Source organism: Chanos chanos, chromosome 10 (assembly GCF_902362185.1).
Source record: "Chanos chanos chromosome 10, fChaCha1.1, whole genome shotgun sequence".
Classification (NCBI taxonomy): Eukaryota; Metazoa; Chordata; class Actinopteri; order Gonorynchiformes; family Chanidae; genus Chanos; species Chanos chanos.
Genome location: NC_044504.1, coordinates 2555602 through 2583024, shown reverse-complemented (window position 1 = coordinate 2583024; position 27423 = coordinate 2555602). Strand labels below are relative to the sequence as shown.

At 39.0% G+C, this 27423-nt stretch overlaps 1 protein-coding gene across 1 annotated transcript; it reads left to right on the top strand.

The window, feature by feature from the left end:
• The first annotated feature begins 632 nt into the window (after positions 1–632).
• On the top strand, positions 633–26581 carry LOC115822643 (collagen alpha-3(VI) chain). The gene is made up of 11 exons (XM_030786554.1): positions 633–710; positions 7821–7932; positions 12206–12802; positions 14708–15301; positions 18990–19610; positions 20066–20656; positions 20764–21369; positions 21904–22362; positions 23216–23815; positions 25526–25612; positions 25956–26581. Exons 1-11 carry the CDS (start codon positions 633–635, stop codon positions 26579–26581), a joined length of 4971 nt encoding a protein of 1656 aa, XP_030642414.1.
• Positions 26582–27423: the final 842 nt, after the last annotated feature.

Genomic DNA, 27423 nt, shown 5'->3' with positions numbered 1-27423 from the left:
TCCAAGTCAGGGAGAGGAAAGAGGAAAAATTACATGTAATCACAAAAACATCTTAAAACAGCTTGAGTTATGTAGCTTAATAACAAATACAGTGCCCCTTTGTTACAGATATTGCTCAACTCTCTTCAGAACACTTAAACACTAGCATATAACACAATTGATCAGCAATGATTGGTTTATACCTCTGTGTATAATAAATGACATATTTAATAAAACAACAGCTTGTAACCAGAGCACCAATCATAAAAATGTAATTGAAACAAAAGCCTACATGACACATGACCTCTGGTGACAAACGATTATGCATTTGGGCGTTATATCCATGTGGCTCAGGTGATCAGTTGCGTTTAACTTTAACGTAAAGACAAAACTTCACAATATCCGTATCCACATGGCCACTTTCTCCCCGCAGAAACCACATGGCTTACAGATATCTGCGAGTGTGAGCTTAGTGACGAGTGATCAGAGCACCAGGGCTTCGGCAGTGCCAGACTAAAGCACCCACTGCCTTATAACTAAAAGAGGTAGAGTCCTTACCTCCTGACCCAGGTGCCACTCTTAGCAGCACGTCTGCGACAAGGCTTACCTAGGTATAGTCCTATGTGCAGGCTTACAACCCAACTGCTGTCTAAATGCCCGAGCTCCACTTACTCCTCCAGGCTGCCATTGGCCCAGCGTCCCGCTGTGGCCGTCCAAACCAATCCAGTGCTGTAAGGTTTAAAGTAGCAAACAGTCTTTCCCAAGTTTCAGTTGGAAGTTGTTGGTCATAGTATGAAAAGATGTTGCATGTGTTCTGGTCTTTTTTTTTTTTTTTTTTTTTCTCCTTATAGCTTCACGTAGTTGTCATGATTTGGGAAAGGGACCTTAGAATGGAGGCATTTGACAGTTCCCATTTGCAACCTTTCTTTCTTTCTTTCTTTCTTTCTTTCTTTCTTTCTTTCTTTCTTTTTTGCTTGCTTGCTTTCAGTTTAACAGTCTAACTCTGCCTTTTCGTGTCTGCATAGTCGCTAATTGTGGACTCACACAGCTGTTATGCAAGAAAGCCATTTTACACAGCAGAGAGCCATTTTTATAGCCACCGATGCATCTGCATTTTCACAGGACATATAAAAGGCTTGAATAGAGAATAGTCTTTTAAGTATACTTGTATAGAAGTGCAGACATTAAAGGATGTTCTGAAAGACCTCTTCTTGGACTGGCGTAGGAAACTACTCCCATCTGTGCTGTGTTACACATGCACTTATAACATGACGTATCATACTAAACACACCAACAAAATATGTGTGAAAGTCAGGCCAAGTTTGCAAAGAATTAAGGCTGATCCTTCAATGCCTTTGATGTGTCCATGTGAAATCACTCATGAAGTGTGCTACACACAGGTTAAAGGATAAACGGGGAATCTCGACCAGGATGCGATCAGTTCTTAGAACTTTGTTAAAGACACGTGTAATAATGAAGTATTTTTTTTTTATGTTTAAGGCCATCAAAACGCTTTAAAAAAGAAAAAGGAAAAAAAAAAAAAAAGTTGTTCATGCGTACATCTTCACATATGTTTCAATGTTCTGCAACTGAAGTTTCTTTACAAAAGACAAACAGTGACTGTCAGAATAAAATTATTTTGAGACCCAAATGTATTATACAATCTTACTTAGGGCAGTTACTCAAAGAGGTCCTTTAATGTTTTGGGGGGGGGGGGGGGGGGGGGAAAGATGAATGAAACTTTGTTTAAATGTACTGTTCCACATAAAAATATAAAGGAAAAAAGAAACAAGTAACGCATTCTGCTTTGTTCCATTTCACATAATCAGAAACATTCAGAAGTTTGGATGTGAAGATCCTGCAGATGGAGTGATGTTCATATGGAGGAAGGAGTGGGTGAAAAAGGAGAGCATCTTACTTTGGTTTTGTGACATCACCCTCCCCATTACCAACTGCCAGACCAAACAGGGCTGTGTGCATCTGTTTCTCATTTGACTCTCCCCCTCCCCCTATTTCTTCCTCCTCTCTGCCTTTTTTTCCCTCACTTTCCTCCCCAGAAGAAAGTGGGAGGTGCAAAAAAAAAAAAAAATTTTGGTGGCGGTGCTCCAGGATTCTGTGAGTTTGTCCCATCTCAGACGGGTAGTGTGTCTCACTGCTCCACTGGCGAGTGTGCAGTAAGGTGTGCCTTGAAAAGCGCCTCTGCGTTGTGTCAGTAGTGATATCTCCAAATTCGTCCCTTTTTCAGCTCAAGGGAAGTAGCAGGAGGATAATGACCCAGAGCTGTCACCTTGCAGACGTCCAATCGTAAAGAATTGTGGAATACAATCGTTTGAGCTCAGGGTAAGTTAGTATTTTAGAAGGATTGTGAAATCATTGTCATAGTGATGAAGTTGCAGAGCACAGTTGTTCAAGTACTCAGTCCGTGATTTTCTTCACTGGTGTTTCAAGTTTAAGTTCACTAAAGGAATGGCAATGCTTCACGCCAACTATGGGAATGGGAATTGCATGCCTTAAACTGCAAGCTGTAAAATGAAAGCAAGCATTTCCTTTCTTTCTTTTTTTCTTTCTTTTTTTTTGCATTCTCTAATTCATGAGTACATAATGTGATTTTATGGCCTTTCTGCACTGAAGAATTTTCTGCACATGGTTTTATGTCAAAATTATAGTTTTGCTATGACATTTTGCCCCAGTGTGATACATGACACAAATGATATATTTGACTGGGGAAGAATCCCAAAACCTAAAGGAAAACAGAGAGAAGAGTGCAGCTTGTGAGAAAAACTAGGAACTCATGGCTGGGGTCAGAGCTGGAGCCAGCCGTGCCTGGTGGAACAGTGTTTAGAGGTTTTTTGGGGAAAAGATAAACGTTTGTTTCTCCAGATTTGACACTCTGCAATATATGTATATATATATGGGCAAACTTAACAGAGTGTTTTTCGCTTAGCAAGACATTTCACATAGAGAATTTGTGGGATTTCAGAAACATATGATTTTTGCATCTCAGCGAATTGGTGCTTAACAGGGTAAATGTGTCCATATGACAAGTTATGAGAAAATGCCAAATGCCCCTTAGTCAAACAAGGAGGGAGAAAGAGAAAGGGAGGGGGGAGAGAAAATGAGAGAGAGAGAGAGAGAGAGAGAGAGAGAGAGAGAGAGAGATTCTACAGAATACTTGTTGAGCACTGGGTGCTGTTTCTGCCTTGCACCCGCTGCAATGAGTAGCAAAGAATGGAAAGTGTGAAGTGAGGCATTTTTTCCACAGTCTCAGCCAGATGGACACAAGAGCCTGGGAGAGAAAAGACTTACACATAAAATCCAGCTGAGGTAAAACCAGATGTAAACCAGTTTTTTTTTCCATACACAGTAATAACCAGTGAGCAAGAATCACAAACTAAAGATCAATAAAATTCTTTTTTTTTTTTTTTTTTTATGGGGAATACATATCTACAGTAACCTTTACAGTGATGTGCCTCCATAAATTCTTAATTGCTGTAGTTGCAAATCAGTGTGAACTTGGCCCTCAAAATCCTAATTCAGATCAGGAAAAAAGTACTTCAAAAACTTACTGTCACTATTGGCCTCACTTTTTTTTAATTTGAATTATTTTAATTATTAGGTGTGCACCTCAATATCTCCTCTTTTGGTCTCTCCCAGTGATATGCCAATAGCTAATCATTGAGACTGAGCATGTAGCTTTTTCTTAGCAAACCCCGTTAACAAAACTCTTTCAAAAACTGGTTTCGCTCTGCAGCAGAAATATCTTTCTCTGTTGGCAGTTTGAGAACACGATTGATTTTAAAGATGTATATGAGTTACAGGTGCAGTGCTGTTTTAAATGAATCCTCCCACACTCCCCCTAGTGAAATCTATGTTGTTCTGGTGTTTGCTGTTGTGTCTTGCTGATGCGGTGTCTGCTGGTCTCTGAATCTACCTTTCAGTGTGTGTGATTTATGTGGGTCAGAGGTTAAAAAGAACACCTGTGTGTCATTGAACCAGGCACTCCTTCAGGAGAGCTGGGTACAGGACATGAGTCAGGGCTCACCTTTCTCTGAGCAGGAATTGACTATATAAGGTAGAAATAATGCACAAAATCCCCACTTGGGCCACTAGAGGGCAACATTATGGTCTTCTTAGACGCTGGTTTTCAATCTCTTCCCTCAGTACCAAACCTACCTCACCCCACTGCACCCCAACCCTGCCTGTCCTGCACATTTTTGTTTCAGCCTTTCACTACCCCACCCGATTTCACCGATAAAACAATCATAAAGCTCTTAATTAGCTCAATCAACTGTGATAATCATAAAGTAAGAGAGTGTATGCGGGACTGGAGGGAGGGGGGGTGGGCGTGGGTGTGGTCCTGAAATTGAATATTGTTAACATTTACAGTTACCTGTTCCTGATTTTTAGGAGTAGTCATCTAAAGTAATCTAGAAGGAGCAGGGATATGAGGAACTGTGAGAGAGGAATGTGCAAAAGCGAACATGCATTTCTAATGTAAATTTCTAATTCTGACTTATTTGGGGGGAGGGGGTTGGGGTGGTATTCTGAAGTGAAAAGAGTGAGAGAAATTCTGTTGTGAAACGGTTCCTTTTCTTTTTAACTGTTTTTTTTTTTTATGAGTGCATTTCTATTCTAGAAACCCAAAATTGGAAGAGAAAATGTAATCCAGACACACCACAAAAATCCTTCTTGCATGTCTCGCAGTATTGCTGCACTTTTCAGTTCCACCACCAGAGGGCATCATATAAAGACGTTTCACCATTTAACACTGTAATGTTCTTGGTTAATGCTGTGCCTCTTTATAAATCTTCATGTGAACTGGAAACCACTTCTGATAAATGTACAGACTGTACAGATATCATGTTCATTTTAAATGTCTAGTTTTGCTTGGGATAATGGCATGCAAACCAGCAAAATTGCCGTGTTGCAGGTCTGAATATTTAAACATAATTCATACTGGTACGATCATGTAAACCAACAATGTGACATGTGAAAAAGAACTTAATGGAAAGGAGATGATTCTACAGTGATTCTGTGATGCTATGTTGATTATCCAGTTGTGGAAACAGAGTAAAGAAATTTAGAACTGGGGTCTTTTAAGGAGGTACAGTTTTACTTGCACTCCCACCAAGAACCAGAGGAGTACTGGGCACAAGTGGTTTAGATTTGCCTGAGATCTGGAGGCTCTTACTTAGATACTGCAGAAGCAGATACATTTAAATATTTGCTTTATATACATATATACACACACACACACACACACACACACACACACACATATATATATATATATATATATACATATATATATATATATATATATATATATATATTAACCCCCTTGTTAAACTGCCATCCCCCTATATACTACGTACTGTATAGAGTAGTGTCAGTGACCACTGTGCCATCTCCCCTGTTGGCCATTGGGCCATCCCCCCGTTAAAAAATAACAAATCGCCCACTGTATATATATATATATATATATATATATATATATATATGTGTGTGTGTGTGTGTGTGTGTGTGTGTGTGTGTGTTTGTGTGGGGCGGGGGGGGGGGGGGGAGGTGGTATGGAAATGAGCTGAAACTAAACTTCAAATTAGTTGGATTTTAGAAAATGCAAAGAGGTGTGACGAAGTATTATTTATTTATTTATTTCTTTATTCATTTGGGAAAGTCAGTGATACTGGGGAGTGTATACATTCCTAGGGAAGGGGCTTGGTTTGCCCTTACAGTTCTACAAATACAGGAAGGAGGACAATTAAGGTCAATTATAGTCATGATACAATCAGCCAAGAACAGGACACAAACAACATAAACAACACAACATAAACAACACCAAATAACTATTTTTGGCAAATGCCTTTTCAGCCCCTCCTGGCTTGATAACGGAACCCTCAAGCTGATTAAATGTGCAGGCTCACAGTGGAGTCACCCAGCACACATGGAAAAAAAAAGACAAAGAGTTTTTTAAACTTAAACAGGCAGCATGTATTGATCATATTTTATGTGCAAAACATTCTGCAAAAACAAAGTGTTATCTTCAGCACACTGAATCTCTGGAAGCTTCAACAATATCTAACTAAGATAAAGAACCATAGTCACCAACGACATTCACACCTTCCGCAAGAGAAGCTTTTTCCACAGTGAACGTTACAGTGAATACTGAAAAGTGTGGACATTTCAGGACCATCCATTCTGAGTGCAGTTTCAGCTACTTGGATATCTGGTTTTACATTTGACAGTGTCCAGAGGGAAAAAGTCTATCAAAACATTGAGACATGGGGCTATTAAAAAAATCTTTATAACTTCAACTGTCATAGAGTTAATTTTTTTTTTTTCTTTGAAATTTTGCTTAGCACTAAGGCCCCATAACAGATACCCTCTGCTACACAGAGTTAAATATGGATTTCATTTCAATATCAGCTCCATGTTTTTTGTCCAAAGTAGAATGTGCTTCCAAAAATAAATATTTTTTCCATTTGGATATTGTTTGGTCCTCATGAATAGTCTTTCTGGGGTTTTGTGATTTGCTTTTGATTTTGAAACCATTTCATTTAATTCCATTCTTTGTAATATTTTTTTTTCCATTTGTCAGCGGTTATATGCAGCCACTAAAAGCTATCAGAGAATCAGAATCCTACTGTAAAGTACAAAAAAAGAGAAGATATGGATATACATAAACACTATTTTCTTTTCAACCAGGCTTTGTGTTTTAGATGCAAATTACTCAAAAATGTTTGCGAGCTTGAGTGGAGTGGTTAGCTTACTGCCTAACCATGGTGCAGTCTAGCTAACAAGAAACATGTGTACCTAATGCTGATCAGCTGACCTCCAGGGAGGATAAGACTTTACTATAATTTGAGGAGGAGTTAAGAAAATGTAGTGGGTTATTACTGCAATTTTTTTTTTCTCTCTGAAATGACAAGACACTTTCCTTGAGAAAATTTAGGTCCATGTCAGAGTAACTCAAGAGTTCCCTCAGAACAAAAAGATTTTCTGTGTTGTCCTTAAGATCCATAGACAGCATCTTTACACGTCACTGCAGTATACTCAGCAGTGCTTTTTGGCAAGTCATAGACATTTTGCAAGCAATCAAAACATAGACATTTATGCCAAAGGCCATACACAGATTGGCCACTTTTCTCCAGACCTTTTACAGCGAGCTCACGTTTGGGTTCGACACCCAGAGGAAGCATTTCAGTAACATCCCACAACAGGATTCCGGTATTTTAAAAACAAATTACTTTTAAAAATACAGAACTTTGGGAGAGTTGTGTTATGTGTTTGTGTGTGTTACTGTGTGAATGGCAACATTCAGACACATCTAGACAGCCAAAGTAAAGCCTGTTGTTTTGAATCCAGAGCTGGAGTTATTTTTTGGCAGGCAATGGGCTGTTTATGTGGGACTAGATTCATTTGAAAAAACCAGCAGCAGACAGCTGTGTGGACTTGGCCAGAGTTTTCTGACAAAATGGTAGAATAGAATCACAAAAAAATTCTACATGTTACCAGAGCACTTTTTTGCCTGCCAGTAGTTTGGTTCAGACAAAAAAAAATGTTTGTAAACATGATTTTTTTTTTAAACATGGAAGATATGGAAAGTGAAAGCGGAACTTGACAAAAGCCGAATTACAAGAATGTTGTGACTAACTTTAGATTAAGAATATTTTTGGTAATCAGCAGAACAGGCAATCAGGAAATCACCTCTGACTTTTGAAAATAAATATTTTAAAAATAAAGTTATTTTAAACAGAGCTAAACATGTTCAGCTTTACTACGACTCTGCAGTAAACGAGAGATTAAATAACAATGATAATAATTAACCTCTCTACCCTCAGGTGTCTTGTCTGGGGCTTTTGAGGACAATGAGGAAAAATCGACTGTTACCACTCTGCACCCTCTTTGGAGTGCTGCTCTGTGGGCTGACTCCAGAGCTCCATGCTCAGCCAGGTAATTTGGCTTGATTTAATTTAATTCCACACTTGGTCGACAGAAGGATACACTTGCGTAGGATGACAATCTCACTTCCTACCAACTTTTGGGGTTTAACAACAGATATGTAAGTTGTCATGAATTCAAAGGTCCTCTGAGTTTGACATGTGTTCATTTGTATCATTACGTTATATATACATGTAACTAACTGAACGCTGAAACAGTAACTATCTGAAATACATATTTCTTTCCAAGAATTTTTTTTCTTTGTTGTACTGAGCTTTCAAGATCACGGATCTTTTGACATATACAGGGTACCTTTTCCTCGGGGGCAATGGTCTTACAACGTTTAATTCAATCAGTTTATATCTGTGTTAGTAACTCTTCTGGTAACTGGTGTAAAGAGTAATTTATTTATCAGCAGATGGTGGCAGAGAACCAAGCTGACACTTGGGTACAATATACCTATAATTATAGTGGTAAACTATGGGTGGCACATTAAACCAGTGTTAATGGTTTTAAGTTTAACCTCTTCAGCACCAAACTGCAAACTGGATGAAACTCATTTTTCATGAGTCATTACAATTTTTGTTTTTTCACTGTGGCCGAATCAGTACCAGTAATGCTAACATGAGCAAGATAGCTACTTAAGTGATCAGGCCAACTGACTGACAGACAAAGGCTTTGTGAGCATAGGGGTCGTTAAGTGTGGTAGCCTCTGACCTGTCATATTAACCCCATCACACAGACACTTACACTGACACAGAAACAGCAGTTTTCTCTGCACCATGTAACTAAAGTAATTGCTTCCTCCGAGTAATGCTACTAATGATTATAACTGATTTCTAATGCAGTGGAAAACACTCTGGCATAGTTAGCTACAATTATATCTCACTGTATGTGTGAACATACATCAGGTCTTTTCTATGAGACAGCTTGCATGAATCACATGAGCAGCAGCATTTTGCTGGGCCATGATCACACAAGATTTGCCAGGGTTTTAAAACCCATAATGGGAGATCTAGGCTCAATAATAAGTAAAAGGTGATATGGAGAGAAGAGGACAAAGCGATTTGAAGATGCTGAAGAGAGGGGTGTTAAACAGGAGGATGTAACTGAGAAGTGATTCAGACATTTTGTGCTGGAACACTGAGAGGAGAAAGGAGAGGTTCAGAAGTAGATCTGCTGAGATTGTAAGTGGTAGTTTTAGGAAACCTAAAGAGAGACATCACAGTTTATTTGAAAAGAAAAAAAAATCCCCCTGAAAAGTAGCTTGTTTTCATTATTATGATTGATCAAAAACTGTTTGTTTTGTTTTTTCAATTAAAATCAAATATCAGTTCCTAGTTTGGTAGTCTGTCTCCTGCATCTAGATTTCAGTGGAAGGTCTCACCAGATTAAATTTACAGAGTAATTATGGACTTGCACAGTAGGTTTAATAGAAATGGGCAACCAGTGTTTGGCATCTGACTGGGTAGCATTTTCCATCACGGGTCTAACCAAAATCACCTTAACTAGAGTGCACCATAAGCAATAGTGAAGTTCTCTGTATAATTACCCAAAACCATCTTTCTTTGCCTATGCACCATGGGGATTAAACATTGTGTGATGTCAGTAAACTCGCACCATAACTTATCCTGTCAACACATCCACATAAGTATGGAAGGATTGTTATGAACACTGGACACAAACTCACCACGGGCCCCTACCTACACATACAAATAGTACACCCACACTATGTGTGCTCTCCCCAAGCACAGAGTTTGGTCACACAATAGCAGAGGGCAACCCGCAACCACACAACATGTATTACTTTGAAATTATATTTGTTATCCTGACGTGTTAAATTACTGCCATTTTAGGTCTTTTTCATTCTATACATGCCATGTACAGCACAGTATATACAACTTTAGGAGTCAAACACACACCTTAATTTAAATAAAACTGCAGTGAAAAATATCCTACCCAAATCACTGGCACTGCTGCTAACAGTAACACTATTAGCCTCTACCTGTTTTTTGGTGAAAAGAGAGGGTATTTTCTGTACCAAAGCGAAATCTTTAGCCTCTTTTTCTTTTCTGAGTTTGCGCTTTGCCGACCTGCTAAGCGCGCGTTTCTCCACGTTGACCGCAAAACTGACATTCTGACATATGGCCTACGTCATTACCACATCATGTGACTTAATTTACAAAACATTCAAACAATTTCATTATCATACTACATTTTCATAATCACATTTACTCCAGTGTTTTAAAAACAAAAATGCTTCACACATTAAAAAAAAAACCCCAAAAAAACAATAAATCTTAAGGCCAAGGGCCCCCACTGGCCCCAGGGCCCTGGGGTGGTGCCCACTTTGCCCGTGTGGTAATCCGTCTATGCACATAAGATGAGGCAACAAGTAACAGAAATGAGATTACTGTGTCCATGCTGATGTGTCTCTAGACAATCCACATCAAGAATGGCAAGACCCGTAGGAATAGTGCTCACTATGGGGTAATTTACCCAACAACGAAATGAACTTGTTTTAACCACTGTTAACATCACTGGCTTCGTCACAAGATCACTCATGTTTGCATGTTTGTTCTTTAATTTTTTTTTATTTTGAGGCACACCTTAGATGATTTGACTATTAAAAAAAAATCTGATCTACATCAGCATTGTACCAGCATGACAGCCATTTTATCTATCTATCTATCTATCTATCTATCTATCTATCTATCTATCTATCTATCTATCTATCTGTCTATCTATCTATCTATCTATCTATCTATCCATCTATCTATCTATCCATCTATCCATCTATCTATCTATCTATCCATCTATCCATCTATCTATCCATCTATCTATCTATCTATCTATCTATCTATCTATCTATCCATCTATCTATCTATCTATCTATCTATCTATCTATCTATCTATCTATCTATCTATCCATCTATCTATCTATCTATCTATCTATCTATCTATCTATCTATCTACGTGTCCATCAATAAAACGATGCTGAGGTCATTCAGTGCTTGGAGGAACTTCAGAAACTCTCTTTGCATTTTGAAGAAGGATTGTCAAACGACAATTTTAGCCGTGTTTAATTTGACTCTGAGAGTGTTTACGCTGTCCCTCACCGTGCCAGTCCAGTTTGAGTGCGTGTGTGTGTGTGTGTGTGTGTGTGTGTGTGTGTGTGTGTGGGTGGGTGGAGGGGGACAATGTAAACACAGTGAATTTCAGAGACACTTCCTAAGCAGCTGTAAATGATGGCTCACCGACACACCACAGCTTGTCCTTTGTGCACCTCATTGTCTTGTTCTTATATGTCTGTATGCTGATCAACAACTCTCTCTACTGTAATGAGAAATGTGTGTTCTACAATTAAAACAGTGATGAACTTTCTGGTCTCATCTTTGACCTGTTTAAGAAGACATGTGGAAGTTAACGGAATGTCACTCACAAAGTTGTAATGCTGACGTTTATGTACTATATAAAATGATATACTTTATTATGATACTTTATGATACTTTGAGTATTCTGTGAGTATTAAAAAAAGTTATTTTAATGTAGTGTAAATGCAGAGAAGATTAACTAGGGCTAGCATAACTTGCCCTAGTAATAATGAAATTTTGCTTTTGTGGCAAAGACAACCAAAGATGAGACAGAGGTTCATGATTGGTTCTGTTATCACTGAGTTCTGTAACATGAGTCTGCATGGCTGACTGAGCCTAAGATGAAGATGGCAATTCTTACATTAAAATAAATACATGCAAAAACTCATCAAACTTTACTGGTCAAGCAACACATTTTATTTTTGGAAAAGCAGGCTAAAAGCCTGTCATATATTTGTGCACTGAAATAATATGTATTTGCTAAAATATGTTTTTTAAAGAAAATTTGACCTTATAGTATTCTATTGCAAATCAGGACATTAGCAATATTAGAAATAGCCATTATTGAAATATAATGTGATCATCATAAATAATAAACATAACAATCACAGTGAATACCTGTATAGCATTTGACAGTATCCTTAAACAACATCTACTGTTATGTCCATAAAGAGGTCTCTTTTCTCTCAGTTGAGTGCAGGACATCTTCCTTAGCTCAGTTCACATGCAGCATGATATGTGTGTTTTGTGTTTTACGATGGATTGTATTATCCACGGTTGACAACACATGCAGTCATGTGTGTACACCCCACCTTATTTTTCACTCTCTCTTCCCCATTAACTACACATTTGCATTTTGTTTTGTCTTTCTTTCTCTCTCTCTCTCTCTCTCCCTCTCATTCCTTCTTAAGCACCAGAATCAGCTGACCTAATACTCTTAATTGATGGATCAGAGAACGTGGGAGCCGCCAACTTCCCTAGCATCCGTGATCTCGCTCTCAGAGTGGTCGAAGGGCTTGCTGTTGACAGGGATACTATCCGCGTGGCCCTGCTACTCTATGGTGCCGACCCCCAAATTCAGTTCTATCTAAATAGCTATGACAACAAAGAAGCCGTCCTGAGTGCAATCGGGAGGCTTAACTTCCCAGGTGGATATGAGTCAAATCTGGGTAGTGCCCTGGAGGAGGTGAGCGAAAGCCTCACTGGTCCAGAGGCAGGGGGCAGGGCGGAGGAGGGCGTGCCCCAGATCCTGGTGATAATCAGTGCGGGGCAGTCCACTGATGATGTCGGTCCAGGGGAAAGAGCGATAAAACAGGCAAATATTTACACATTTGGTGTCGCCATTGGCGAGACACCACGAGTCCAGCTGGAAGCTATCGCCTCCGACAAAAGCTTTGTTCTGTCGGCCCCAGACGCAACAACTGTGGCAACCATGGGCAATCAACTGTTGCCCTACATTTTGGGGGTCGCCCAGCGCACCATTGTGTTAGAGACTGAATTCACAGAAGGTAGGTAATCATTATGCCAGGGGAGCACCTCTAAATGGGGATGGAAGCAAATGAATACTCTGCAGTCAAAAAAAATGAACCTTAATAATAAGCCGACTGTTTTATTTAGGGTGTGATCTCTCAGACTTTGATGGTCCAACCACTTGTCTCCATTCACCTCTGTTCACCTTGTCCACTTTCATTTTTATGGGCTCATCAGTTATCAGCTTTTGTTATTATCAGCTTATCAGTAACAAAAAATAGGAAGCAAGCATAGAAAAAAAGATACATGAAGTCTAAACCAAAAAAAAGTATGTATTAATAAAGGAACAGAACATGTACACTATCACTCCTTAAGAGGGAAAATATAATTGAAAATTATTGGTAAAATACTTATTATTCACGAGACATTTCCTGTAATACTGCATGTGCACCCGCTTTCTGCGTGCACAGCAAAGGCTGACCAGTTACAGTACAGACACTACCTCGATCTGCAGTTCAAAGTTCAATCCACGCCACAAAATAGAAACGAAATAAAACATCACTTTCAATTTTATTTATGACTTTTTCACATCTTATAAAGGAGGTTATATTCTGTTTCACACACACACACACACACACACACACACACACACACACACACACACACATATATATATATGGTTTTTGCCTGGTAAAATTTATAAAAAAAAAAAAAAAAAAATTAAAAACTTGCCAGTCAAAATGTCCAGTAATAATGCTATAATGAAGGCTATGCCTAAACAGGACATTAGTGTTTTGACAGCAAAACAGCCTATTAACAGCATCGCAAGCTGCAAAGACACGTTGGACACCTTTGATTTCAGTCCGGCAGCAGAGTACTTTGCCACATTGAAGAAAAAGAGAAAATGAAATGTTACCTGGTAACCTATAGGCTACATTTGATGCCATGGAGGCCTAGCCTTTTTCTTAAAAAAGGCTACAGATGTTACAGGTTACAGATATTTGGAATAGCCTACATTCTAACAGCTAATCCTCAATTTTTTCTCTGTCGTTACTATTCATTAAATAGTCAAACTAATTTGAGGTTGTTGTCATTCTCTCGTCAACCTAGGTGTACATTATAGCCTATTTGCGTTTGTAACATAGACTGTTATTGAGACGTGACTGGTAAGTTTCAAATTTGTCCGGTAAAATAAATCTTTTCTGGACACTGGACTGGCAAGAGGACATCCGAGTGGAGACTCATATAAATCTATAAATATACATACATATATATATATATATATATATATATATCAGTAACAAAAACAAATATATATATATACTCACACACATACATACATACATACATGCATACACACACACACATATATTTATATTTATATTTATATTTATATAAATATATACATATATATTACACTGCTCAGTTACTCAGTTCATTGTCAAATATCTTCTATACACTTCTACGCACCATTTTTAAACAAATTGTACATATTTAATGGGAGGGGCCATATACGTACAGGATTTTGGTTAAAGCTTAGTGATCCATTTATTTTTGAAAGCAATCTGTAGGCTTGAGATCACCCTCACTTGGTTTTCTAAGCATAAAGTAGCAACTGACCGAAAGGTTAATCCCAATAACCTTTTGAAAATGACTGAAAAGATCAGCGTTGGCTGTTTTTCAAGTGCATTCATTTCTGCTTTATTTAAAGCAGTTTCACTTTTTTGTAGGCTTTGTCAACACTGACATTGTTGTGAAACAAATCACATTTGCTGATCAGTAATGCTAAATAAAATAATCTACTCTTTTCCTTAATACATTGTTAGGCAGATACATACAGAGAACCTTTAAAGTTCCACATATTTAATATGAATGCAATATTATATGATTCAGTCTGACCCAACTTTGTTTCAATTTTGGCTTTTTTCACGTTCTTCTTCCAGCCTTGGCCGTTGGGAAGAGAGACATTGTCTTTCTAATTGATAGCACCATGGGAGCAACTTTAGTCAATGCAGTGCGAGAATTCATCAAGAGGTTCATTGATTCCATGCCAATTGGACCTGATGAGGTGCAAGTTGGCGTGGCAATGTTTTCTAATACGCCTCGCACGGAGATCGACCTGAACAGCTACAGCTCCAAAGATGCTCTTAGTTCAGCACTGGCTAGAATCAAGCCAAAACCTTCCCCAGACGTAAACATCGGGGCTGCTCTTGACTTTGTGAGGACCAACATGCTCACGCCTGACAAGGGAAGCAGGATGCATGATGGCGTGCCCCAGCTCGTGCTGCTGATCGCCAGTAAAAAGTCTAAAGACAGCGTTCAACAGCCGGCCGAGGCGCTTCAGCGAATGGGTGTCTTGACCTTAGCCGCTGGCTCCAGGGCGGCTGAAGAGGCAGAGCTGAAGCAGATAGCCTTTGATGAGAGCCTGGTCTACATGTTAAAGGACTTCCGGATACTACTTCGGAACCCGAAACTGTTAGTCTCTCCGCTGTCTACGCTATCCGGTGTCGTAGTGACGGAAGGACCAACAGACCCAGGTAACATTTCAATCATTGAACTAAATATGTGCTTGAGTGACAGTTATGTCACTTTTTTATGCATCTTTCATGCGCAACATGAACATAATGCTACCCTTAAAAGCGATGCATTATTTCATTGTCATCACATAGAACAGTGTGCTAGGGGTTTTATACTGGCCCGAGGATACCCTTGTGTGCTTAACTGATTTAGTGTTGTGCAGTCCGGGCCAGATATGGGGAAATAATGGCTGCACAAAGTATGCTGGCCTTGCACAAGAAATTTTGTTGTCTAAGACAGCCACGCTCTCAGCACACAATACTAATGAATGCAAAAGTTTATTTTATTTTATTTTATTGCCACTTAAAAGTTCTGTTCTGATAGAAATGCAAAACATCCAAACCTTGCATATGCAAACAACACAAATTTCAGTCTGATGGTCTAGATCAAAGGCATCTCATGACTCAAACAAAGATAATGTTTTATCTCTTTTTTTTCCTCTACCAACCTAACATTTTATTTAATTAAAATTAACATTGTTTCATTTTGCTGTGCATTAGAGTATAGGTATTTTCACATCAGGTCACCTCTGACAACTATACGATTCCACAGTGATTCTGATGGAGTGGCAGTGATCTCTGTCTATACCTCCAGAATGAACTTAGCTGATTTTAACTGTAATAGAATTCAAAACTTGGGGAAAGTCATGCAAAAGACATGTCATCTTCTCTGCTGCACTGGCCAGAGACTCTAATCCATGCCAGACCTCAGAAATGAATGGGTCAATACTTGATAATGAAGACCTTTAAGAGCCTACAAGCAACAGATGCTTTGTTGAATCAGAAAAGTTTTCAAACTCATGAGTATAAAGATGGCGCATCATTATGAAGATATTACTCATCATGTCAACAATAAATAACCAGCACACATTCAGATTTACTCTATAAAAACCATGAACATTTCTAATTTGTATCTACCTGTCACTCTCCTTATAATTGCATTGAGGTGAATAAATTCTTTCTTGTATCTATTTGCTTCGCAACAGAGTACGCATAAAAATCACAGAACTGCAGAAGCCTTGGTTTGCAGGATTCATGGTCACTTCCAGCGCTCCACTGTTCAGGCAGTTTGGACAAATAAACTCATTAATGACTGCGTTTATCTGCTCGATAAAATCCCCTGCTGTGCTGCTGGATTGCTTTCGTCAGGCAATACAACAAGTGTAGTATTACTTGTCAGCAAGTTAACTAGTTTGTGGGGGGTAGCAAAAATTATTTGATAAAAATGGAGGTGATAAAAATGCATCTGAATTGAAAAAGAGAACAGTAAAAATGGATGTGAAATGAAAAATAGAGGGATAAATTTATCGAGTGATTTGAGTGATTTAAAGCCGAACAGTTGTGATATGATGAAAACAGAGCCATGTAATATTATTTTCAGTCCTCATTCACTATTTATCATTCACAACACAAAATTGCCATTTATCATTGAATCACCCACCCTCTGCCAACAACAACAACAACAACAATTACAACAACAAAACACCATTCTGCACTAACTGTAATTTTTATTCAGACATTTGGAACAACACAAATAAATAATCATAACATTTAAAAATATGTAAATATAAATATAAATATAACAAAGACAAATAGAAACAAACTGTAGTATATAACTAGAAATAAAAAAGAGAATCAAATTATTACACTGTTATCCCATTGCTAACAGAAAACACACAAATAAAACTAAATTGCACAAATCCTATAGCCCTATCACACAAATACACAAATAGAATAACACTGATCAAGAAGTGAACCTTATTATTACACTATTGCACTTCAAACAAGAAACATGCACTGCCATCGAAACCCTGACCTTTCTTGCCTTCCTTCATGCAAAGTCATCAGTTACATCATCGTAAGGAATCTACCCAGCAATTGCAGGTTTAATACCGATGACAGCAAGGCCACTAAGGCATCCCTGTGGCATAGTGTACTCTAAATACATTTGCTGCACAATTAAATATATATGTCATTATGCACAATTTATCAAATTTTCAGAATAGGAACCAAATGAACCATACAACCTCCTTGGCTAATTCTAATCCCCCAAAAGACTCAGTATGTCACAAAAGGTACAGTATATCAGCACAATATAGACGTCTTTTAAGTTAGCCTATAGCGTTGGAAATTCCCCTTACTGAGCTCAGGATCTAGCCGGTGCAATCACAGAAAAACCTTTATGATGTCACCCCAGTGAAAGTTAACCAAATCAATAATGTGCTAGTTAGGTTGTAATCGTTTTGCTGCAGGCTACAGACATTATTATGATGAAACTGTGTGAAATTATATCCAATGTTATATAAGCTAGTTGGGCAGAAAATGGAATATTGTCGTCCTATGTGTAATAGCATAGCAAGCAACATAGCAGCAAAGGCTAACAAGCGTAAGTGTTATACTAGCCTATTGCATTACATGCATAATATTGTATTAATAAAGAGATGACACAGCTGCATACCTTTATTCTTTGCGCGTTTCTCCTCTTCTTCTTTCCTCTGTTTCCCAAATCGGGCACCTGATGGCTTTAACCTTTTCTTACCCATTTGTGTTGATTTGGCACTGTATCCTCAGTACATTAACCATGCCTCAACACCACAATTCATTCCAACCAAGAGTCAAGAATAAACCAGTTCACCTTGGTGGTCTGCAGACTGGTTTTATATATTATTCTGAATGGTTTCACGCAAACCAGGAAAAAAAATGCAACGATATGCCTGTGAACTATACATTTACAGTATTATGAATGAATTGTGGTTTATTTGGTAGCATTTCATAGTGTGACTGATTTTATTAATTGCATTAGTACTAGTACAAAGTCAGAGGTGCGTTACTTGATAAGATTCCCTCGCTCCCCCTACATTGAGCTTCCAGTGGGAAGACCTGAAATCAACCCACCCCTGCCCCCTCCCCATCTAGTACTTCTGAGTGGGAGACCCTCCCAGGCAGTAGCCTGCCTAGCTCACAAACTAGAATCAGGGTGCCAGCTCCAACAAGGTTAATTGACCTACACGGTGACATGATATCACTGATGTGATGTGTAAATGAGTGATAGAAAACTGATCGCTCAAATGTCACCATTCCAAATTTTTTTGTGCATGTGCCCCGTGCCGCCTCTGGCAAAATGCCCCCCTGGGAGGCTGCCAATGTCGCCCATACCTAAATGCGCCACTGGTTCAGATAGAAATATGCTCTAGAAAATAAGCTTTCCAGTGATGTGTGACTAATCTGTGCTAGTCCCGAACCCGCAGAGCAGAGTAACAGCATTTATTAAGTTATAAGGGAGTTATTGCAATGCTAGTTTAATACTTCTACATGGAAAATTATATAAAAGCATGAAATTAACATTTTATGTATTTTATTGTGTATTTTTTGCCTATTTCATGAGGGGAAGTAATGTTTCATGTTTGGAAGTTTTTTTGCCTGTTGTAGCTTGTCCATTAAGCATTAGCTTTTTATGACTTGTTATCATTTATCAACCTCAGAATTTGTTATTTTTTATTATTACTAGATTACAAAATAATGAAGTGTCAGACTTGATTTGAAAAAGCTTTAAAATGGCAAAGTAGAGAACATCTAACTCTCTTATGTTCCAAGGGTTACATTATTTAAACTATGACTCTAAACTCTATTTTTTTTTCCTCACACACAGTGGTTGAAATTGTAACAGTCCCAGCCCAGAAAATAGTAAGAGACATTGTTTTCCTTGTGGATGGATCAGACTATGTGGGCAGTGCCAACATGCCTGCTGTGCAGAATTTCATCTCCAGCATAGTGAACCGTCTAGATGTCCGTCCTGAGCGAGTGCGCATCGGCCTCTTACAGTTTGCTGAGGGACAACGGACAGAGTTCTACCTAAATTCCTACAACAGTAAGCAAGATGTGCTCTCCAGTGTTGCAAGCCTGCGTCCAATGGGTGGAAGAGCGCTGAACGTTGGTGCAGCTTTGGAGTTTGCCTTGTCCAACCATTTCCAGACCAATGCTGGGTCTCGCAAGACGCAGGGTGTGCAGCAAGTCCTAGTTTTGATTACTGGAGGTCCATCACAGGATGAGTTCAAGACAGCTGCAGACAACATTGCTGTGGCAGGAGTCGTGACCTTTGCTGTTGGAGTTGGTGCAGTTGATGAAGTCGATCTAAGGACAATTGCTTTTGTCCCTAATTTGGCATACTACACAAGAAGCTTTGGTGACCTCCAAACCATTGCTGAACAAGAGGAGTTCTTGTCGCTACTGATTACTGTTGTTGGGGACACAGAAAACACATCTCCGCCAGGTGAGTTTTGTCAGTTATACTAGTGAATTTGTCTGGAACCTCTGGAATGTTCCATAGTTAAGATGTATGATTTATTGTTAATGGAGCAAGCTCCTTTTTGTATTTAAGAAAACATCGTGAAACACTGACGACAAATGTAAAATCAATATACGGATATGCAGATAAGGCATGCAGTAATGAAGGAGCAAGAGGAATATGATATATGTAAAACAAATTATATGTTAAAACAAAATCTGCCCTTTAATGGAGAGGACCAATCAAATGTATGATTTACTGAAGACTGTATTAAAGACTGTTAAATCACTAGTACAGAGCTGATGTAGACTGTCTTGAAGGTAATTTATCTGACATGGTTTTCAATAGCACAAATGTCACTGAATATTAAAAAAAAAGAAAGAAAAAAAGGAAAAACATAGAAAGGACATGTACCTGATACTTTGTTTTGGTTTTTGTAGAACCCACCACCGGTCAGAGAGATGTTGCCTTCTTGATTGATGGCTCGGATGATATCCGAGCAGATTTTCCCTATGTCCGTGACTTCATCCTAAAAGTTATCACGCCCCTTGACATTGGCATCGACAAAGTGCGGATTGCAGTTGTCCAGCACAGTGACAGGCCCTCACCTAACTTCTATCTGAACACTTACCAGACCAAAGATGAAGTAATGAGGGCTGTCAGTGGGCTAAGTCCTGCTGGAGGAAGGACACTTAACACCGGAGCTGCTTTAACATTCATGAAAAATACCATTATGACACCTGCTCGAGGTAGCAGAGCACCTGAAAATGTCCCACAGTTTTTGATTGTTCTGACTGGGGGAAGATCCAGAGATAGTGTGAAAGAACCTGCTGGTGCACTAAAGACAGATGGAGTGGTACCCTTTGGTGTTGGAGTGAAGAATGCAGACCCTAAGCAGATTGCAGCCATTTCTCACAATCCATCCTTTGCTTTCACCGTTAAAGAGTTCAGCGAACTCGGCACAGTCCAAGAGAAGCTCAACAGCTATGTGAGTCTGCCCCAGAAGGATTTGGTGGTATTTCTGGAGCAAGGTAAGGAAAACCACAGGTTTTATATTCTGCAGTATTTGTGACTGCGCTATGTCACACGCTGTGCTATTCTGTTTCTAAACGCTCTCTAATTACTCATTGTGTCTCAGCTCATGACATTGCAAAAGATGTGGTATTCCTGCTGGATGATTCTGAAGGGACTAGAGATGGATTCCAAGCAGTGGTTGATTTTGTTCAGAGAGTAGTGGAGGAACTCAATGTGGAGGAGAGCAAAGACAGAGTATCTGTGGTCCAGTACAGTGATGATGCAAAAGTGAATTTCTATCTTAACTCACATTCAAGAAAGGATGCTGTTCTAAATGCTATAAAGGGTTTGAGACACAAAGGTGGAAGTGCCTCTAATACTGGTGCAGCTCTCCAGTTTTTGAGGCACAATGTATTTACATCTTCTTCTGGAAGTAGACGCCTACAGGGTGTCCCTCAAATACTGATTCTACTGAGCAGTAGACCATCCAGTGATGAAGTGAAAGGCCCAGCAATGACTCTCAAGGATCTCGAGATTGTGTCAGTGACTGTTGGAATTGGCAATACAGATGCCACTGAGTTGATCACAATTTCATCCAATCCCAGTTTTACATACCAGGTCGCTGGGTTTAATGACCTGTCCATTATCAAACCCCAGCTTGTTACCACGCTAAAGAGGGTTTCAAAAAATGCGGATGAATTTGAAACCACAGAAATATCTGATCCAATAGGTAAGAGCTTAAGTTTAGTATGAAGGTGTTTTGAGTCTTTTTATCTTTTATGTTAGCCAAACATGTATTTGAATTTTTAAATTATTTTGTGTCATTTGCACCACCACAACTGATTCAAATGAAGTCTGTGTTCAATATTGTGATAAAGAATAAGAGTTGGCCCTTTCTAGATTCAAATTTGTTATTCACATTTCATTCTGCCATTTTCTATCTTTTACATCCTTCATAATTTGCATATTTTCATATGGAAAATATGCTGTTTCCTTGCCGATTCTTTTGCAAAATGGATTCTTCAGATTCTTCTTGGCAGTGCTGTTCTCTCTCAAACACTGCAAATGGCACTTGATCTTGTTATGCCAAGGAATTTGGTAGTGCCAGTTCTACTAATGCCTTAAATATTTGCTTTGCATAGAAATTCAGCTTTCAGCATTTTCTTCTTTCGCGGTTTTGCTTTCACACATTTTCGACAACACTTACCAGCTGATTATTTGAATAATTATCCTATCTATCTGTCCTGAATCTTGGTTGATACAGGAAGTATCAAACGGGATATAGTTTTTCTCCTTGATGGTTCGGATGACTCCAGAAATGGATTCCCTGCCATCCGAGAGTTTATTCGAAGAATGGTTGAAGGCCTTGACGTTGGCGAGGACAAAGTGCGAGTTGCTGTCATACAGTACAGTGAGGATACGGTCACACACTTTCAGTTGAACACATATAGCAACAAGAAGCCTTTAATACATGCTGTAAGAAGCCTGACATCCAAAGGAGGAAAAATCTTGAACACTGGGGCAGCACTGCAGTATGTCAGGGACAGTGTCTTCACTTCTGCTTCTGGCAGTAGATACCAAGAAGGTGTTCCTCAGCTGTTGATATTAATGACTGGTAGAGCATCTGATGATGATGTAGCAGGTCCTGCTGAAGGTCTGAAAACACGTGGAATTCTCTCCTTCGCCATTGGGATGAAGAATGCTATAGAGCGGGAACTCAACAGTGTTGCTTCAACTTCAAGTTTTCTTTTCAACTTATCTTTCTTTGGTGAACTCTTATCCATACAACCGGAAATACTATCCTTTATAAAATCAAAAATGGGAATAGAGCCTCCAACTATTGTTGGTAAGAAAAGCCAAAAGTTGCAATTTCAAACTTTCTTCCTCAGCCTTTCACCTCAGGTAGTTTGGATATGAAATTGAATCATGATTTTTCAGGAATCACAGGATCACTTTCATTTCCGTCAAACTATCTGCTCCTGTCTGATTAATGATCTCACTTTTCTTAGTCATAGGCCTGTAAAGCCTGATGCGCAATTCAATGTTTATGTCACCTAAACATTATTATTACACTGTGCTCTTCTCTTGCTTGATCTTGGTACAACAACTTTCAGACTCATGGCAGATCTTATTCCTTTTGACTCTGAAGAGTGTAAGATGAAGTCTGTGTACTGGGGCCATTTTTCAGCTTTAACTCTTCCTTGAGCCAATGATCTCTGTATCATTGCTGGTTTCATCAACTGAGCATTTTTCTGCTTCTGCTTGTTGATACGGCCCATTAAGTGAACATAGATTTTGCTTAATCTGAAAAAAAAAAAAAAAATCTATGATCTTGCACTAACAGAACCTCATCAGATGAAAACAATATGAACTCATAAACCTGAGTGAGAATGGTAATCAGTAAACATAACTGATAAAATAAATACCACATACATGTTGTCATACACCAGTTTGTAGTGTTTCTTAACATGTTTGTGTGTAAGTGGCAGAAAATCATGTGTGTAGTTTTAAAAAAACAAACAAACAAACAAACAAAAAATCATTTTATTAATGAAGCCATTCAATGTCTGTCTTAGTTGAATTAGACGCAACCCAAAGAGACATTGTCTTTCTGCTGGATGGGTCTGACAGCACTAGGGATGGATTCCCTGCCATACAACAATTTGTTCAAAATGTTGTGGAGACACTCAATGTGGGGCAGAGCAAAGACCGAGTTTCTGTGGTCCAGTACAGCAGTCAGCCAGAGGTTTCCTTTCTCCTGAGTACACATTCCACAAAGCAAGATGTCCTCAATTCAGTTATGAGTTTGCAGCACCAAGGTGGAGCACCCCTCAACACAGGGGCAGCTCTTGACTATGTTAAAAACAACGTCTTCATAACTTCCTCTGGAAGTAGGCACAACGAAGGTGTCCCTCAGATTCTTGTTGTGGTGGCGGGTGGAAGGTCCCAGGATGATGTCAGAGGTCCCTCTCTTGCTCTTAAACAGAACAATATTGTACCATTCACTGTTGGGACACAAAATGCAGACATTATTCAGCTCCAAATGATTGCACACACTCCAAGCGATACCTTTATTATTCCTCAATTTGATGACCTTCAAAGCATCCGGCAGAGACTTGTATCTTATGTTAAAAGAGTGCCAAGACAACCGAAAAGGCATCAATCAACCGTAACGGGTAAGAACACATTTTACGCATATTTTCCTTTCTTCTGAGCAATGTTTAGAAATGCCTTCACCCACCTTTAGTAATTCAACTGGTCTACATGTTGATTCAGTGCAACACCTTTGTCTGTTTAAGTACTACATAGGCCTACTTAACAAGGTACCTGGATATAATGAAACTCATACATTAAGTTCATTCAAGAGATTTTGTCATTAACTGAATCAACATTGCAAATGCATTTAACAGCAACATGTGGCAGTGCCAGAAACTGAACCAACCTTTTGATTCTTTACTTTCTATGATGAACATATCTTTTATATCCTGTTGGCAAGAACACATGCCTTTCCATTAGCTGAAGATAAAAAAAAAGTTTTCTGCATTTTAGAAACTTATCAGGTTTGACATAAAATATAACCTTTTCATTCACATGCCAAATCTTCCATTATGCTTGTTTTTGCAACAGATACAGGGGTACGGCGAGATATTCTGTTTTTACTTGATGGCTCTGATGACACAAAGGGAAGTTTTTCAGCTATGCAAAACTTTGTCCACACACTGGCAGACAGACTAAACTTGGGGCATAACAGAGATTGTGTATCTGTGGTCCAATACAGTGACACTGCGACAGCTGACTTTTTCTTTGACACTCATTCAACAAAAGAGGGTGTTATTGACAATATAAATCGCCTTCACCACAAAGGAGGAAGACCCCGCAACACAGGGGCCGCTTTGCAATATGTTCTCAGCAATGTATTTGTGGCCTCCTCAGGGAGTAGACGACTAGAAGGTGTACCACAGATATTGATTCTGTTGAGTGGGGGAAGGTCCAGGGATGATATTAGAGGTCCTGTGACAGCTCTGAAAGATATTGGAGTTATTGCCTTAAGTATTGGCACGCCAAATGCTGACACACTTGAGCTACAGACAATATCCCATAAACCCAACTACTATTACGTTGTTAATTTTGATGATCTTCTGACAGTTCAAGGAGACATTTTGTCCTTGATAACAGAAACATCTTTTAGCCAACGTTCAGTGACAACTGAGAGTTCTGGTAAGAATTCATTTTGAAATAAGGATTTTGTGACTTTGTAGCATATACGTTCACTTTGGCTGATAGCTTTGTTCATGAATGTAATATTCTTCATAAGGTTTACGTGGTTTGCCTGATTGTGCAGTGGTTTAATTCATAACCATCTTTGTCTGAAAACATCCTCATTACAGAATCTGCCAAGAGCGATGTTGTTTTTCTTGTGGATGGATCGGATGATTCTAGAAGTGGTTTTGAGGGAATTCGTGACTTTGTACAAAAAGTGGTTGAAAATCTTGATGTGGAGGAAAATGGTGACAGAGTTTCATTTGTCCAGTACAGTCATGATGCCACAGTCAATTTCTACCTTAATTCATTCTTGACTAAGAATGATGCACTTAAAGCAATACAGTCCCTGCAACACAATGGAGGAAGGCCCCTAAACACTGGAGCAGCGCTCCAGTATGTGAAAGACAATGTCTTTTCTGCTTCCTCTGGGGGAAGACATCAGGAGGGCATTGCACAAACTCTTTATCTGTTCAGTGGTGGACGGTCCAGCGATGATATCAGGAGTGTCTCTCAGGCACTCAGGGAAAATGAAATAAAGGTCTATACCTTTGGAACAAGCAATGCTGATACACTCGAGCTACAGACGATAGCTTCAGTGCCAGCATATGCTTTTCCTGTTGCAGACTTTCGAGCTCTTGAAAACATGTATGATAAAGTGACCTCTGCAGTGGCAGTGGGTCAGGAAATCTCAGTGGAGTCTCCATCTGTGGGTAAGAAGGCATTAATCATGAGCACTTATAGTCAAACCTTAGGCCTTCTTATTTTCAGTTTGAAAATGTGAAATGCTGTACTCTAAATTGAATCAGATCTGAGTAGGCAAAAATAGATTTTTGATTGTCTCTCCCTTTAAACTGTAAATCCTTGCACTGTAAATGTCTTTATCATTTGTTATCATAATTTTTGACAGATAAAAGTGACTGAATTTGCTCAGATGCCAGCCAAAGAGCTTCTCAGTTCATGGAGTTCAGCTGTAGTTTTTTTAGTTTTGTGCATCTTGGTATTAACTGACATAGGTCTGTTAACTCTTCTGTCTGTTTTCTTTGTCCACCCTAGTCCAACGTCTTAGTCCAAAAAGAGACATCGTGTTCCTCATTGATGGATCTGATGATGCTAGAAACAGATTCACAGCTATTCGGGATTTTGTCGCCAGTTTAGTGGAAGCACTTGATGTGGGCCAAGGAAAAGATCAAATAGCTCTTGTTCAGTTTAGCAACAGTGCTGTGGACGATTTCAAACTCAACACTCATACATCAACCACCGATGTTGTTAATGCCATAAGAAGGCTCAGACCCAAGGGTGGGCGACCACAGTATATTGGCAGAGCCCTCCAGTTTGTGAAGGATAATGTGCTCAGTCCTGTTGGTGGAGGTCGCCAAGAGGAAGGTGCCAACCAGATAGTTGTACTTCTGTCCAGTGGCAGATCTAGAGACTCTCCACGTGGTCCGGCTAGCTTACTAAAAAATATGGGGGTAAAGATCTTTTCTATTGGCTCAAGACTGACAGATCCCGTAGAAATGGAGGCCATCTCATCACAAGCAGATTATGCATATTCTCTTTCTGACTTTATGAACCTGAAAAACATTAAGCAGAGCTTAATAACAAAGATTGCACATATGAAGCTCCAAGAGGAGACCACAAGTGGTGGTAAGGAATATCAATTAGCCATATTTGTAACATAGGATTTTAGTGTATTTATCTATGGGGTATTTGTTTTGTACGGATAGGTGTTGAACTACTTATTTTCAAATGAAAGTATCAAAATCATAATGTTAAGTGTTGAAATACGTCTAAGTAGATCCACACACTCTGACTATAATTTACAGACACGATAACCTAAACTGGGTAATAGGAGAAAGAAAGAGAAGAAACAGAGGACATGTTTGAAAAAAGCTCTCTGAAACATCAAATTTTATGAACATGTTATCAAATTTTAGCAAATTCAGCATAATAAACTTCATTTTCAATTATATTTTATGCATAGTTTATAAAGTGTACTGTGCAGTTAAAATAATGATTTATATATTTTGATTTTAGAATATGACGCAGCTGACTGCAAAAAAGTAATCTAATAATTTTGATTTTCAATCATTACAGTTCAGTCTAATGGATTAAAAAGGGATATTGCTTTTCTTGTGGATGGTTCAGACAATACAAGAGGTGGCTTCCAGGCAGTGCGGGATTTTCTCTACAAGTTTGTAGAATCTCTCAATGTGAGAAGCACAGCAGACAGAATCTCAGTAATCCAGTTCAGTAATGTAGCTGTCGCCAATTTTTATTTGAATTCTTTTTCGAGAAAGGAAGATGTCTTGAACTCAATAAGGGGACTTACCCATAAAGGTGGCAGGCCCCTAAAAACTGGTGCTGCACTTCAGTATGTAAAGGAGCATATTTTCATTCCCCAGTCTGGCAGCAGACACTTGGAAGGTGTTCCTCAAATACTTATTCTGCTAACAAGTGGAAGATCAAGAGATAATGTTACTGAACCAGCTGCTGACCTCAGAAAGCATGGAGTTTCACTATT